This window comes from Eleutherodactylus coqui, chromosome 4 (genome assembly GCF_035609145.1).
Source record: "Eleutherodactylus coqui strain aEleCoq1 chromosome 4, aEleCoq1.hap1, whole genome shotgun sequence".
In the NCBI taxonomy this organism is placed as follows: Eukaryota; Metazoa; Chordata; class Amphibia; order Anura; family Eleutherodactylidae; genus Eleutherodactylus; species Eleutherodactylus coqui.
The window spans coordinates 252,916,891-252,934,230 of NC_089840.1; the positions used below are offsets into that span (position 1 = coordinate 252,916,891).

General features: G+C 45.1%; 1 protein-coding gene across 4 annotated transcripts in view; it reads right to left on the reverse strand.

Moving 5' to 3' along the window:
- CRTAC1 (cartilage acidic protein 1) overlaps positions 1-17,340 on the reverse strand; it is a 537,130-nt gene that overhangs the window by 27,964 nt on the left and 491,826 nt on the right. For all 4 annotated transcript variants that reach the window (XM_066601101.1, XM_066601100.1, XM_066601103.1 and 1 more), the window contains 2 exons: positions 12,035-12,135; positions 7,285-7,453 (listed from right to left, as the gene is read on the reverse strand). In XM_066601101.1, the coding sequence (XP_066457198.1) occupies positions 7,285-7,453; positions 12,035-12,135 (270 nt within the window). The remainder of the gene's footprint in view (positions 1-7,284; positions 7,454-12,034; positions 12,136-17,340) is intronic.

Below are 17,340 nucleotides of genomic sequence, written 5' to 3' on the forward strand. Positions count from 1 at the left end.
GTCAAAAAAGTAAACCTTTTTACATCCAGTAAAAAGGCTGACTTTTTTTGTTTGGTGCAGGAACCGAACGTAGCCCATTATAGCCACTGGGGTCCGTTCAGCACAATCTGGTTCTGTTATGAGATCGATCTGATTCGTTCATCCAGGAGGTTCCGTTTTCCTGCTCCCATAACGGAATCTCAAGTGGAGATGTGAATTCAGCAGAAAGAAAAAAGCGACAATCACATACTGTACATGCGACTGTTCCTTTAAAGAGAAGCGGTCATGTCCTCTGGTCAGTGGGGCTGGCGTTGTACCTTTGCAGCTCCTCTGCCGTTTTCCCTAATCCCATTAGATTAAACTTCTAGCGCTTTGAATCTGTCAAGTGGGTGGTATCCCCCGATCACAGTTAGTCAAATCTAACTTGATCTGTTGACAGTGAGCGGTGGTACCACCCACTTGACAGATTTAAAGTTCAGTCTTTGGTTGAGGTGAATGCCTGCACATTAGTCTGCACTGAACATTTAGCTCCCTCATATTGCAATTTGGCTCTCTGCATGCTACTGGGGTATATGGTGATTGAACTGCCCTGCAGTATCAGGTGATGCATATTTGGCTTCTTTTTCTATGAGTTATGTCTATGTACATTTTTCATCTCACCTGTGTGATTTTATTTAGCCATTATTGAGATAGAGTACGTTTTGACGTACACATGGTGGCCTTGCCGCGGCCCATCAGCTTACGTGTTTTGGCCAAAATGCAAACTAACACCCGCATTTATCAGTGTTTTTTTGCGTGCAGATGTGATTTTTTCTAAAGCTAAAATCACATACCAAACAGGCGACTGTTACTTTAAAGAAAAGTGGTCATGTCCTGTGGTCAGTTGGGCCAGCGGCATACCTTTGCAGCTCCTCTGCCCTTTTACCAAATACCATTAAATTCAACTCCTAGCACTTTGAATCTGTCAAGTGGGTGTTATCCACCGCTCACAGTCAATCAAATCTAACTTCATCTGTTGACAGTGAGCGGTGGGACCACCCATTTGACAGATTCAAAGTGCTGAGAGCCAAATCTAATAGGATTTGATACAGGGAAACATGGCCGAGGAGCAGTTACAAAAGCAGAGGTGTGATAGAGCCTTCGGGGTTGCTGCTGCAGAGCTGTGCAGCTGGCCCTGCCGACCCGAGGAGGTGATGGTCCTGATTTACTAAATTGAAGAAAAAAAAGAAATAGAACAAACTAAGCGGCGGCCCCGAAAACGGGATGTTTAGTTGTGCCATTACACTTTACGAACTGAATAAATAAAGCTGAAGTTGTGTTCGGTCATAATTAGTTTTTCCTCCCATTAAATCAACGGTGACTAATTAAAATCAGTTGCTTAATACATCATTCATTGACATTAATGACGAAATCAATGGATCATGACTTTTTTTTTTTCTCTAGAACCAAATAATGTAATAAGTGGCTGCTGTCGCTGGTGAGTCCTATTTCTTTTTACAATTTTTTTAATTCCAAAAATTTATCACGAGGCCGCTAGTAAAAATAATATGAATAAAGCGGAAAGTGGACCAAGTTGGTGAAAAAATATATATATATACATAGAAAGTAAGAAAATGTGGTCAGAGCCCTTGTTGTATTATTGAGGGTCCAACAAAAATCTGATACTGACAGAACATAATCTACAATATAATAAGATAATAAAAATCACAGTATGACCCCTTCATTAAAGCCACGGACCTTTCACGATTGGAGCTTTTCTGTATGCAAATTAGCCCTGTGACCCCTGTAACAAGTTTACCGTGGATCAGTTTCAGTGTGAATTAATTAAATGCCATGTGAGTGACTTCCAACGAGGCCCGGTCATCAGTTCTAGACTAGTCGGGGTCAGGGGCCGATATTCCTGCAGAATGATTTCATCACCTGGTGGGATCTACACCATGATGAATTGCTGCAGTGCTGAAGGCCAAAGGAGGTCTCTAGTTGGGGGTCTCTAATAAAGTGGTCGTTTGTTGTAGACAAAATCCCAGACCAGTGAGAATGCAGGTGTGAAGAAGTTAGAAGTGGATTCCCTAGACGTGTTGTGCGGTAACCTCCACACGGTGATGATCTCATTCCTGGTCTGTGTTCCAGTTCAATCCCATCTGCTAATCTAACCGCTGAGTAATACAAGACACAAGTGGGAGGCGAAGAGCGAGTGGGCCTGCTCCAAACACAAGCCAAGAGCTGCGGCAGAGGGCGGCCATGTAGGAGGCAGCGGGCTCAGTGCAGACAGAAGACAGCTTATATATTAGTGTAATGAGGCTTACACAGTCCCAGAAATCAGGGCAGAGCGAATATAAAGTGAGATGAGGGCGAAAGATGGATATCGAAATGTTGGCTAAGTGGTAATATGTTATATCCTAGTGAGCGTGATCGCCAATCGTACATTACAGCACAGAGCGTGCATGCGTAGTTATAGGGTATGCATGGGTAGCAGTCGCCACTGGGCCCAGGAACCTTAGAGAGTTCAAAGACCCCTTCATCACATAAGAAGACACCAGTATTATTAATCACACATGGTAGGTAAGGGGACCTGTTACAGATTTTGCATTGGGGTCCTAGAGCTTCTAGTTATGCCCCTGGCTCTCCGTTGAGGTGGGCTGAGAATATTTGGAGAAACGGTGGTGTTTAGGACTGATTGTTTGTAGCCAGTATTGTCACCATATAGGGATTCAAAAATGACCCAAAAAGGTTGTCTAGTCTTCGAAAAACAGCCCAGGGTTCAGGGTTGTGTTGGGTATTGCAATTGAGCTCCATTAAAGGGGTTCTACTGAAACTGGCTTTTATTACCTGTCCACATGGTTAAAAGTCTGATCGGTGGGAGTCTCACTGCTGGGACTGCCACTGATTCCAAGAACGAGTGTCCCGTGCCCACCTCTCCTTGTCAATGCTGACTTGTTGTGCCTACCCGCAATGATGTGGAGAGTGAATAGAGCTGATGGAAATAGCTGATACAAGCACTCGGCTATCCACGGCAGTCCTATTGAAGATGCATGGAGTGGCACCATGCATTCGCGAACAGTGCAAGGGGTTATAGTGAGCCCACAGTGAAGAGCGGGATACAGGACCAATATTTTCAGCAGCGAGACCCCCACCGATCAGACTTACCACCTGATAATAAGTCTATCTTGGTACAACACCTTAAAGGTGTTTTCTGACAACTAAATTAATTTTTAATGGTTCCCATGCAATGTTACCCTCCCACATGGCCCCCATAGATGCCTTATGAGTAATCCCCTCACTGTGCCACCATCCACCACCGTACGCATTAGTTTCTTTACCCCAGCCACAGCAACATCCGGACCCTCTCTGCTACCTTGTGCTGGCTTCTCTGCCAGAGGAAGAAGTACCTGTTCTGCTCCTTTCAACCAAAGTGCCCGCTTGCCCATTGCACCTCTCCAATGCCTGCGCCACTTCATATATTCAGTGCCCCATTCACTGGGGGAAATCATCTTAAATCCAGCGCAGGAAATGTCCCTATTGTAAAAATGCTTCCTTTGATGGCGTCTAAACATATCAGGATATATTTATCAAAGTTTCTACAACAAACTTTAGGTGACTTTTAGCGTTTTTGTGCTGGCCTCTACCGCTTTTCTAAAGGGGGTGGGGCTATTAAAAAAGGGTGTGGTCTTGTTTAAACAGGTGTTAACAATAGCTGAAACCTATGCCAGCTATTTATTGCCATAAAAAAAAAATTATTGAGAGGCTTGCTGTCACATTTCTGTCAGCACATAATTAATTATTTGCCGGCACACCTTGTTTCTATAGGCTCTGTCAAGACAAGCCAGGGTTAACAGCTCCTGTGCTTCCTAGTCTAGGGTGATTACCCTGCTAGGGTCTGAGAGGTGTGCTGGTGATTGATGTGTCTGTCTGCCTTTCGGCTTCTCCCGCCTACCTATAAGAGCCAGCTTGTACTGCCTGGGAGTGGCTGATTATTCTTCAGTGTTCCCTGAGCAGTCCTGCTGCTCAGACCTGCTGAGTTTCTGGCTCTGGTACTTTATTCCATTCCCTGTATATTTTACTTCAGTCCTGCTCCTGTGGAGGTTACCTTGGCTCAATCCAGCTCTGCCTGTGTTGTGTGGTTTTCCTGTCATGTTGGTTATTCCATCTGCCTAGCCTGTCAGTACTAGTAAGTTGTCCTCTGCGTTGGTACGGCAGTTCCTTCCTGTCCCGCCACTAGGCAGCGTAGGGTCAGTGTTGGCGGCTTGGACCTGTCCACCTTTGGGGCTACCTCCAGGAAGGGACATTGGCGTGGGTGGGAGTCAGGGAGTCCTGTGCCGTGAGTACCTGTGCACACTACTAGTACTGTAACACTTGCACTTCTTAATACGTTTGTCGCACCGACTCAAACATTATGTAGATTGTCATATCAAATGCTGGTCCGAGTATATATACCCCATAGGTCTCTAAAAAACCCTTTCAAGTGAATGTGACTGAGCTGCAATACCACCTACAACCTGTAGAAAGGAGTGGCACTGTTTTCTGAAGAAAGCAGCCATCTTTTCCTAATCTTGAACAACACTTTGGGACAAAACTGGATAGAAAAAAGTGAATTTGGCAATCAAACTGTCTAAATGAAGAGTGCCCTCCCCAAATGCCCCTTCCAGCAGGACGCCCTAGGCTCTGGCCCCTCTCTCTAGCCTTCATTGGACATATTGGACACATTGAAATGTGGCCTGTGAAATCTCCTGCCTCTCTGCTTCCCAATTACCGAGAATTCATCTCCACTAATGAAACAGGCAGAAAGAAATGAGATGAAAGACGGGGAGCGGCGCGGCCGCAGCGGCTGCCAACGCCATCAAAGCCTGCTTTTTGTTTTAATTCCTAAAATAACAAAACTTTTCCGCTGAGTCGCACTTTTTAACTCCTTGTTGACACCCACAAATGACTGTACGGCGGTTCTCACCGTCTCCTTGCCGGCGGTGCGCTGGTCCGTCAGCTGAGGTTTTCAACACGTTATTAATAAATGGCTCATGCAGTTGATGACATTAACCCCTTCCTGGTATCACTTAAATATGAAGCGGTTGTTACTCGTAGAGTCCTAATTCATCAAGAAGAGTGCATGGGATCTCTAATAGGTGCAAGTTTAAGATGTAGCAGAGCTGAATTTGATACTTAAAGGGGTTTTGTCATAAAAAAAAAAAAATTATCTAAACTTACCTATTCCTTCACTGTCAGTCTCCTTATCACATCTTCTCTTGGTTGAGCTTCCCCAGTGCCCCAGATCAGCTCACCACAGGCTGGACCCAGCTTGTTATGAAGGCTGCTCATCACAAACTCCTTCCTGCTGGGTCAGTGAAGGACACATCCCTGTGCTGTAGCTTCACTGCCTACGAAGAAATTGTAATCTATTTTAGAGATAGCTGGCATGAGCAATCTCTGAAGAAGATAGGCAGTCCTCCTGCTGGCCTGTGAGCTGTGACATAACATACGTAACCTCACGGGAAGGAGAAGAATCAGGCAGCTGGAGGTAAAGTGAGCCAACGGTAAACATCGTAAAACCCCTCTAAGGTCTGAAATCCCTCAGATAATGAAGTTGTTTTCCCTGCAGTCTTACGGAAAACCACTGATGGCACGACATGATGAGAAATTCAGCTCTACTACAATGACAAACGTGGTTCTGTATATTAAAGGAGTTGTGCCAAGATGCACAACCCCTATCAGAATGCGGGACGTGGGGCAGCTGATGGCTGCAGGTCCCATTCTCCGGACCTTTGGCAATAAGCCAGTTTTGCCGGGGAAAGCCATGGCAAACAGCTACAGGAGAAACCCAGTATTACAAGATATCCAAGGGTCCACCAGAATGGGAGATGCTTTTACTGAGTTTTCTTGGTGATAGAGGGGGTTCCCCACTCAATGACGTTCATACGACGTAATAGACCATAAGAAGAGGGAGTGCCATTTTGGCACAACCCTTTTAATAAACGGCATTTTCAACATTTATCAGCTCAAATATGGCGCATTGATAAGCCTTGGTTTGCAGGTCTAAACTAAAGTAGCTTTATCAGATTTTTCTGCAAATTGTCCTTTCGATGATAACAGCCATCAAGTTGTGCAAAAATGGCCAAAATGGATACGGTATGGCTCTGTTCAAATTACAATTGAGCTCAACATTTGGGAAAGGCTGTTGGCATATAGACCAAACATATCTATAGGACTCCAGAGACCCCTGGGTGGAAGGAAGGGCCACAGGCAGGTTGTTAGCTTGGATGGGGGCGGGGGGAGGCAAAAGGAGATGACTGACAGCTCAGGGTTTGGGATATTCAGTTAGCGCCCTACGGGTCATTTGCCAAGCATAGCAAAGTCTTTCTCTGGATAGCCAACTAGGGTTGGAGACACTGCGCCACAGGTACCAGGCTCAAGCCGTAACGGGCATGGAGGGCACGATCGCAGGGTTGGCACCAGGTAGACATTGGCTTCCTGCGGGGCACCTATGGTATGAAGGAACACATTTTAAGATGCTCCAATACTCCAGCAGATCTGGTGATCGGAGGTCAGCAGCAGTGGACACATAGGAGCTACAAACGCCTGGTATTTTGGAGAGCACAGTTTCAGCTCTAGCTTCGACTCCTTGAGGGGGCTCTCCATCACAAGCTGCCCTGACTTCAGTTGCCACAACCCGGGTACTGGAACATTGTTAGGTGCTGTACTAGAGGGCCTTGCACAGTTAACCATCTGGCACAAATTCAGCCTTACTGCAAGCTCTCGGCTGCTTCTGTGTCGTCGTTGTGGAATACACGCTTCTTGTATTGTAAGCGTGGTTGTGCCAGCAGCAGTATGCCCCAAGTGTCCAGCCAGAACCAATTAGAAGCAACATATATAACTAATCATTGCTAACACAATTTAGAACAGCAAAACTTTAATTAACCAACAGAGGTCAGACTAGACCTGTAAAATAAAACATTGGTCAAGATGCCTCACCAGAGTTGTTACTTCGCATCCCACTGATGTTGCAAAATCACCCCCTCACACATTCACCAAAAAGAGAAGGGGCACCTTTACTATGCTTATACCACGCCAGATAATAATGCCCAGGTCCCAGGATTAAAAGCACCAGATTTGTAGTTGCTGTCAATCACCTGGAGAAGGGTGGTGGAAGCCATTAGAAAGTGGAGACCCCTGTTTTGCCTACGCTATATTATGAGCCTGCCCACCATAACAGCCCATCAGATGTTCAAAACCATTTGCTGGTCCACAAAAATATATTCCACTAATGTCCTCAGTGTAATAAGCGAAGGAAAGAGAAAAGAACCTTGCATTACTTACCGAGGCCAAAGTGGGCAACAGGTTCCATCTCACAAAGGTATCCAGATCCACCATCGATAATTCTTAGATGAGCCCCACTTTTCTTGGTGTATAGCACCACTTTGGCGCCCCTCGCAAAGGAACCATACTTGGTACGTGGTATCACTCTGAGCCAATTGTTTTTCAAGCCCTGGAAGAAATAATGATTGCGCTTATTCCTGCAATGCTGTACCTAGACAAACAGCCACCTAAATGCAAAAACATCTAAACACTCTGCTGCTCACCCGCACAATATGAGGGTCTATCCTCCCCAGTACCAGTGCCTTTTTTCTGTGCCACCTGTGAACAATCATTCCTTTGCTAATGTCTTTGTGAAAACTGCTTATCTTGGCTTAGGCAGTAAAATAAGTATTTATGCTGTCACTAATTTCCCATCTATTAGGCATAATGAAACGTAACATTCAATTCAAAGGGATTTTCCAGGCAGTGTCAGCTGTCAGCGCCAGGATACACCAGAATCGAAATAGAAGCCACTGCTCCAACCCCTGTTTAGTGGCCGACGCTTGTAATTGCAGGCGCAGCTCTCAATGAAATCAATGGGAAATGCACTTGCAATTGCAGGCACAGCTACAATTGATGTCCGTGAGAGCTGTGCTTGCAATTACAAGTACCGGCCACTACACAGTGGTCAGAGCAGTGGCTTCCGCTCGGACCTTGGTGTATCCCAGAACTGACAACTGTGGAAAACCCCCCTTAATATAGGCTGTAAATCAAGATGCTATTTTACCAGTCTGCAGTATTATCTGATGTGCAGGTATTGTTTGTAGTACCCATCTAAAATTTTCCCTCTACTACTGTCTATAGGAAAGCTGCTTATCTTGGCTCAGGCAGTAAAATAAACCTGGAATACTGTAATTAATCTGCCATCTAGTAAGGACAATGAAGTCATAGCATTCCATTTTACTGCAGGCTGGATCATGAGATGGTATTTTACCTTTAGTGTAACCAGGGACGTGGGTATATACAGCAAAATTAAAGAAAACGTCTTTCCAGCCCCAAATACTAATGTAGCCAGGCATGATATGTCCTACAAGGTCTTCCGTACATACACACATTCACTGTAATAATAATGTACTTATTTGAGCTCTTATATGTCATATGAGTCTGGCGGTCAGTAAGAGGAGTGACCCTGATGGAACGGTAAACTTTACCCGTCGCCTACACAACTGGCCACCTATCTGGGATCATCATTCATTACAGCTACAGTACATAAGACCCCTTTGGTCTTAGCAGATGTTCCCCAAATTTGCTCCTGTAGTCCAAATAGGAGACATTCTACAACTTCCCACAGTAAAAAGTTGGCTAGCGGCGACAAGTTTTTTCCTGGGATGTACTGATTGTGAATAACTACGCACGCAGGCTTAACGCGTCTCTTCAAAATTCTTGCAGAGCGGCGAGGAGTCTCTTGGTGGCATCTCCCGCTCCAGTCATTGCATTAGGCTGTCTAGACCATAAAGAGTCTGCAATAGTAATTTGTTCTAATTCAGTTATCTACCCACTTGGCTGTGCAGTCTTGAAAAAGTGAAGAAATCATTGAAGCTGATGGAGAAAAGTTATTAAGAATTTCTTCACAGATAAGTAAAAATGTTCGGCACAGTCGGAACTGTGCGGTGATTTGGATCTTCTGGTATTGATGAAACCCCTATCTATCAGACGGAAGATCATGGAGCCCGTCCTCCTCAAGAAGTACGTACTGTGAACCAGCCTACATAAGGAAGGCACCCCAGTTTAAAGGGGTTGTCTCACTCTTAAGATTGGAAATCTATCCTCTATCATCCTCTGACTGGCTGGGTCCATGTACCAATGTACGGGATGGGTTTGTGGATGATAGCAGACAGCTCCATACATTGTGCAGTGGTTCTGCATGGTACTGCAGGCTGAGTCCTGTCGGACCACTGCACAATGTATGATCTGCTTCCGGCAAGAAACCAGCTCTGTACATAGGAAGACCAATGGCCAATCAGCGGTTCATTACTTATAATCACTCTTGGAAGTGGGACAACCCCTTTAATTACCGGTATGGGCACAACTCTTCTTTGTATATATCCAAACAATTTCCACAAAAATTATACAAAATTATCAATATATTCAAAGTTTACTGGAACTGCAATTCCAGACACAACCAATGGACAGGTGTGGCATTGTTTCTAGAAAAAAAAGCTGCCATGTTTTTGTAACCTTGCACAAATCCTTTAAAGGAGTTTTGAGGTTGTAACAAGTTGTCCCCTATAAACAGGATAAGGTATAACTAACTGATCAGTGGGGGTCTGATCACTGGAATCACCACCGATCCTGAAAACAGGGTTCCGGTTTGTCCCCAAATGAAGTAGCAGAGGTTGCACCACCCACCGCTCCATTCATTTCTGTGAGCAGTGCTGGAGATTGCCAAGCACATGATCTCAGCATTCTCTGTTGGGCCGCCTCTAGCTTGGATACAAGATGTGATACGGGCGGGCATGGAGGCTCTAGTACTCTGTTGAGTCATCTCTCACTTGGATACAAGATGTGATACGGACGGGCATAGAGGCTCTAGTACCCTGTTGTACTGCCTCTAGCTTGGATACAATATGTGATACAGGTGGGCATGAAGGCTTCACACCCTGTTGTACCGCCTCTAGCTTGGATACAAGATGTGAAACAGGCAGGCATGGAGGCTTTATTACCTTGTTGGGCCACCTCTCGCTTGGATCCAAGATGTTATACGGGCGGGCATGGAGGCTCTAGTACTCTGTTGAGTCACCTATAACTTGGATACAAGATGTGATACAGACGGGCATAGAGGCTCTAGTGCCCTGTTGTACCGCCTCTAGCTGGGATACAAGATGTGATACGGGGGGCATCGAGGCTTTAGTACCCTGTTGTACCGCCTCTAGCTTGGATACAAGATGTTAAACAGGCAGGCATGGAGGCTTTATTGCCTTGTTGGGCCACCTCTCGCTTGGATCCAAGATGTGATACGGGGGGCATCGAGGCTTTAGTACCCTGTCGGGCAGCCTATAGTTTGGATACAAGATGTCATATGGATGGGCATGAAGGCTCTAGTACCCTGTCGAGCCGCCTCTAGCTTGGATACAAGATGTGATACAGGCGATCATGGAGACATACAGGTTCTGGATGGTATTCTGTGGCATGTCAGTGCACATTTGCTGAAACTGAGCCTCTAGATTATGCATACTTGTCGGCTGTCAAAGTTGGCATCCCAGATGGTCCCATACATGTTCTGTTAGTGATAAATCAGCCATGAAAGTGTGACAATGTTGTGGGGACATTCCTGTGACCCCCTTGTGTGCGGCCGAGCATTATCCTGCTGGAAGATGCCTCTTGGAAACCGCCATGAGAGGAACACATGTGGCTGCAGGATATCGCTGAGCTGTCATTTTCCCTTGTATGAGTCGTACCACTACTAGGGGTGAACGACTGCCATATGTGATGGCCCTCCAGACCATCACATCAGCAGGGGGCAGTGTGCTGCTCCAGAGCAAAGGCAGGATTAAGGCGCTCACCCCAAGGTCTCTAGACATGAAGATGCCCATTGTCAGCGCCCAAACTAAGCCCGGATTTGTCGCTGAAGACAACCTGGTTCCACTCTGTTATAGTCCAGCTTATTGTTCACGACACCACTGCAAACAGAGGCGACAGTGGGTGGATGTCAAAGGCAGTATATGTAATGGGCGCTATGAGACCAAATGTCCTTGAGCCACGCATCTGGAAATGGTTCGTGCTTGTCGGACGATCAGATGATCCTCTCTACTGGTGGTCTGTCGGGGCCATCCTGAGCTCGGTCGCTTTGTGTGCCTTCATACATCCACTGGTCCTAACAGTCTGGTCAGAACGGCCAAGGTAGCTGGTCATTGCCTCAAAAAATTTTAGTGCACTGAAATGCATTTTCAACCAACTTAATCTCCTTTAAGCACATGTGACAAACACAAAGTATCATAAAAATAGTAATAAGAGCAGTTGTCAATTTTTCTAACCAAGCTCCATCTTCATACTCCCAACCTAAGCATTCTATACTGCAGTTAAAGGGTTATTTCTATATTGCTATTATATGTAGGTTTGTTTTAATACCCTAGTAGGCCCAGTGCATGGGTGTCATGAGTGCCCCCTCCCCATTCCATCACCCAACCCCCTCCAATCACAAACTTTTTGTGCCAAAAAAATAATAAAAACTTATGCTCACCTAACCCAGCAGGCTGCATCGCCTCGTGTGGCTTTCACCGGTCTACTCCTTTTTGGGTTGAGTGATCACATACCTGTCTAAATGTGTGACTGCTGCAGCCAATCACTGGCTTCAAAATTACTGAGACTGGGGATTGGCTACAGTGGTCACATGCTTGGACAGGCACATGACCACTTGACCCAGATGTGAGTACAAACCCTAAGGCCGGAGCGGTGGGTGCTAGAATACTGCAATAGTTTTCAATTGTATCGATGTCCTGCAGATACAGAAACAGTTGAAAGTGGTGCGCTGCCAAGATGCTCAATGCGAATGCACCATCTACCCAATTCCTATACAAAATCTTGCCTTTACCAGTCTACCAGAATCCATCACTCTATATGAATTGAGCCCTAGTTTAAGCACAAGTCCTCGGAGAATGGAAGCCATCTTCCATAACTGTTTCTAACTTTATGGATGGTTCATCCCCGCCCCATTCTCTCCTCAGCTTTAAAAGTCACCTGAAGGACCCAGCAAATAATTATGGAGTCTCACCTGCTTCCCCTTAAACACAGATAAAGGCTGCGCCATGGACTCTCCGTGGGATAGGATAAGATCCAGCATACCGTCACCATCAAAATCAGTCACAGCGCCACCTATGGATGCAAACACAACAGAAATTTACCGCGAGCGAACAAAGCTGCTGCCGCTACCCCTCCCCTCCAAGCGATGATGATCCCAACATCTGCATACCCCTAGTTCCCTGTGTGAATGGCAATCATAAATGACCACCGCTTCATTCACTTCATATCAATGCACTCAGCAGAAGTCAAAGGAGTGGAGGTTGTGCATATACACCACCGCTCCACTCTTATGGGGAGCTCATTGTGCACAGATATTAGGAGCGCTGGGGGTCCCGGTGGCCGAGTATGTACGGAAAACCCCTTAAAAAAAAACTCCTAGGTGGTTTGACACAGAGGGGAAGCTCCCCTTATCAGGTTATCAGTGCTCCATTTGCTTGATCTTGGGCAGTTGATGGTTTGTCATGGTAGCTTTATTTCTACCCAAAAAATTGAAAGGGGTATTAAGGACTCATAAAGTGATGACATTTATTTTTCCTTGCACATCGCTGACATGGCCATCCGGCTGTGCAGAGAACCCCATTCACTTACATGGAGCTGCACTGCAGCCTGCCCACTGTGATGGGAATCTGAGAGATCAAACCTTCACCAATCATAAATTGTAGCGATCAAAATAGAACTTAAAGGGTTAACCCTATTGGTATGCCTGATTTTACATAGTTAAAGTGAATACATGTTTTTTCTGCAAGACATTTCAGGGAGGTCATATGATTTGGCTTTTTTCCCCTATAACCAGCTGCCTCCATCTCCATCTGTTACCAGCACACCATCACATACCATCCATAAGTTACAAATTGGCGTAGTCGGCAGGATGGTACGAGCGGTGTCAAGTAGGGTGCAGCAGCAAAACTCCCCTCAAGAACTGTTACAGACTTTGCCATGTTGCTGAGGACATCAACCGTAAAAAAGGGGGGGATGTAAGGGATTAACACTAATGTTATGCCTGATTTAACTTGGTTAAAGTGTATATATGTTTCTGCAAGACCTTCCTGAATGTTTTTTGCTACAACCTCTATGTCTCACCACCATCTACCTGTTATACAACCACATATTAGGGTCCTTATTATGACTACAACACCCAGGCCCTCTCCCCCAGGGTCTACTGGTTTAGCAGAATCGTACTAGTCTGGAAGACCTTACTATGAGGTTGTTTATAATGGTCCTATCTAAAACCGGAGGGTCACTTTAATTATTATGCAGCAGCTAAAAACTGGCAGCGAGGACTCGTTCCATGAAGATCTATGAAGGGCATCGCTCTAACATTACAATGTCACCGAAAAGTCATCTTCTATATTTCAGGCCCTTATCAATAGTATCATCGCTATTATCTGCTCCGACTACTCACCAGGGAGGATAATTAACATTCCTTTGCAGAGAGCCCGGACTATATCAGTAACAGTTTTGTATGTTCTGTCGTCTCTTCAAGAACTTGAGCCCCTAATTGCAATTCGCTGCATAAATCAGGATTAGGAGCAACATTTCTGTACAAGATATCGCCTAAAATGTTAGATTTCAAAAGCAAAGCCTCTGTGATGGGACGGCGGAATTCAGCACACTCCATGGATTAATGCTTGACATAAGGCTTGGAGAGGGATGACATTTGCAGGCTATGTCGCGGCGGCGCTGCACTGGTTAATAATGAAGACTTGTAATGAGTTCTGCAACTAGTTGTTTACTTTTCGGAATAAACTGGAAGCGAATGCACAATTCTCTACTGCCACCCACTGGAGGAAACGTGAAATTACATCTAGGATAACCTGGAAATTCTGTACCGATAAATACAGGATTCTCGATTCATTCCGCATTGCTGAAATGTAAAAAAATGTCTCATCGCAAAATTCTAGAAGTTATTTTGTAAATGACGGATCATTTTCGAAATATAGCGAAGCTTATGTGTCACTATGCTTATGGCAAAAAATGGGGCAGGGCAATGAGAAAATCAGACATTGCAAGAATGTGCCAAAGCATGCATGTATTGTACCACTGTGTCCCAAACATGTGGGTTATGTCTTTAGTGCATTGGACTACATAGTCGTCCTTGACTACATCCAGTCTATGCAATCACACAGTGTGATGGCCATCAGCTTGTGGGAGGGGCGCAGGCAGATGTAGGCTGCGGGCAATTGCCCACCCTTAGGTCCACCCGACCAGATGATCTACTTTCTTTGTGTGGCTGTCACTTGTGGAACTATATGAATTACCTGCCTCTGTCTCCTCTCCTATGATGTTCCGAGGCTCCGCTGTCAGTCCATCAGGACTCTCGCAACACAATTGCTTAATTCTGCTACTGTATTTATGTGATGACCTTCATTCTGGTGCTGTAGTAATGTAATGAGCTTGGCTCTGGTTCTGTATTTATGTTATGAGCTGAGCTCTGATGCTATAGTTATGTACCAAGGTTGGATCTCATGCTGTATTTATATTATGAGCTTGGTTCTGGTGTTGTATATATGTACTTAGCTTGGTTCTGGTGCTGTATTAATGTAATAAGCTTGGTTCTGCTGCTGTAATAATGTTATGAGCTTGTATCTAGTGCTGTATTTATGTTATAAGCTGGGCCCTGGTGCTATATTTATGTACCAAGGTTAGGTCTGATGCAGTATTTATATTATGAGCTTGGTTCTGGTGTTGTATTTATATTATAAGCTTGGTTCAGGGTCTGTATATGTAGTTAGCTTGGTTGTGGTGCTGTATTTATGTACTGAATTTGGTTTTGGTGCTGGGTATGTTATGAGCTTGGTTCTGGTACTGTATTTGTTTGGAGTTTGACTCATGCTGTATTCATGTTATGAGCTTGGTTTAGGTGCTGTACTTATGTTATGAGCTTGGTTCCGGTACAGTAATTATTCACTGAACTGTTTGGTGTGGATATGCAGCTCTCTTGCTGCTTTCTGTACAAGCAGAATCCCGGTAGACTGCCAATCACTGCAATATACTGTATATCTTTATTTTCTATGACCTGGGTGGGACAAAATGAATTCTGCACAGGGTGCCATCTAAACTAAGGCCGGCACTGCTTGGCTGGAACTGTTGCTCTGGGTTCCTCTACTTCCAGTTGGGATAAAAAGGGTTTTACAGGATTAGAAAAGCATATGCAGCTGCTATATTCTAGAAACAGCACCCCATCTGCCCAATGGTTGAGTCTGGTATTGCAGCTGGTATTGAGAGAAGTGCATGAGACTTAACTGCAATACCAGACACATCCTCTACAGAGACTTTAAATATTTGCAGTGGACACTGTTCCGTATTCAGTCTTCACAGACATCAATAAGAGGGTTATATGCAAATGCTGTCTACATCTATGGAGACTGCATATGCAAAAGCGTCCCTAGTGGTGACCTCAAGTCAATGCACGCACTTCATGTAGCTCATTATTGTAGTGAAATACAATGGTTTGCAATATATTTGCACTTAGGATAAGGCCCCCATTTACCACCCTGGCCCCGTGATCACCAGCCAATTCATTATTGACAGATCCTCATAGTGATACAATTGGCAGTGGGTGATGTCAAGTGACTTTGATGGCTATTCTCGGTGCACCATGATAACGCTATGTGATTGCCCGAATCGGTCATATGACATGACATCACTATCTATATTCAGTTTCTGAATGGAGTTGTATAGAAAACCAGCCTTCAAATGTTCTGTCACAGTATTCAGAGTTAATAGTACATTTCAGACCTGCAACAATATTCCAAAGTATGTAGCGAATACAAAGAGTGTCCTTCTATCTGGAGGACCCGGCCTGTCCAGTCATTATATGCAGAGTCCATTGAATTTGATAGGCTCCATGTAATTCTTCAGTTCTCCTGCGGTGGTGCTGCAGGACAATTGAACACAAGGTTCCATGCAGATTTCAGCCAATCATGGGGTTCTAACATTGGGATTTTCTGCGATCAGCATACTCTTGGGACATGCTTAAAGGGAGTGTGGACAACTCCTTTAACAACTGTATGGCAACAATTTCATTTCTCTATTGCTATCACAGAAAAAGGGTTTCCAGGAGTCACCTGAGTTATGTAAGTCAATGTCTATGACTCCAGTGCTACTCTATGAGGCATTTGTGGTAGCGGTTATTGATACATATGGTTTCTCTGGGATTGGAGAGAGTGGAGTTAAGTCTTTTCTTTACAGCACCTTGTAGCCTGTTAATGGGACACAAGCTATAGGCTTTTGTATAAAATCCTGTATTTCAGGGCAGCCATGTGGAAAATTCAATTTCTGCCTGCAAAAGATTATGTATAACGCAGTGTCCTTATATTCGATCAAATGCACCGCAACGTCTGAGATAAGACTACAGCAATCAGAAAAAGCATAGAGGTAGACATTACCCCTCACAATACACTGAGCGAGGAGTGCGGCCTGTCCGACTCACAGAGGATAGGGGACAAATGGGGTTATCGGACTCTTGTGCCGAATACTTAATGGACCACTGACCACTAGGGACAAATATACTAGATATACCACTGACCACTAGGGACAAATATACTAGATATACCACTGACCACCAGGGACAGAGACGTTAAATGTACTTCTGGCTGGCTTGGACAATAACACTAGATCTACCACTGATCAGAGGGACAGAGATGATCAATGCACCAATGACCACCAAGGACAGAAATGTTCAATGTACCGCTAACCACCAGGGACAGAGATGCTACCATGGATAAAGGTGTTAAATGTACCACTGACCATCAGGAACAAATATTCTACATGTGCCACTGGCCACCAGGGACAGAGTTGTTAAATGTACTTGGACAAAGATACTAGATCTACCACAGATCACAGGGACAGAGGTGCTAAATGCACTAATGACCATCAAGGACAGAAATGCTAAATTTACCACTAACCACCGAGGACAGATATGTTCAATGTACCACTAACCACTAAGGATAGAGATGCTGAATAGAGATGAGCGAGCATACTCGCTAAGGACAAATACCCGAGCGAGTATTGTCCTTTTCGAGTACCTGCCCGCTCATGAGAAAAGATTTGGGTGCCGGCAGGGGAGAGCGGAGGAGAAGGGGGGGGGGGGGGGGGGATATCTCTCTCTCCCCCTCCCCCTCCCAGCTCCCTCCTGCTCATTCCCACAACAAAGTGCTCACCCCCGCGGGCACCCGAATCTTTTCTCACGAGTGGGCAGGCACTCGAAAAGGACAATACTCGCTCGAGTATTTGTCCTTAGCGAGTATGCTTGCTCATCTCTAATCCTAAATATAC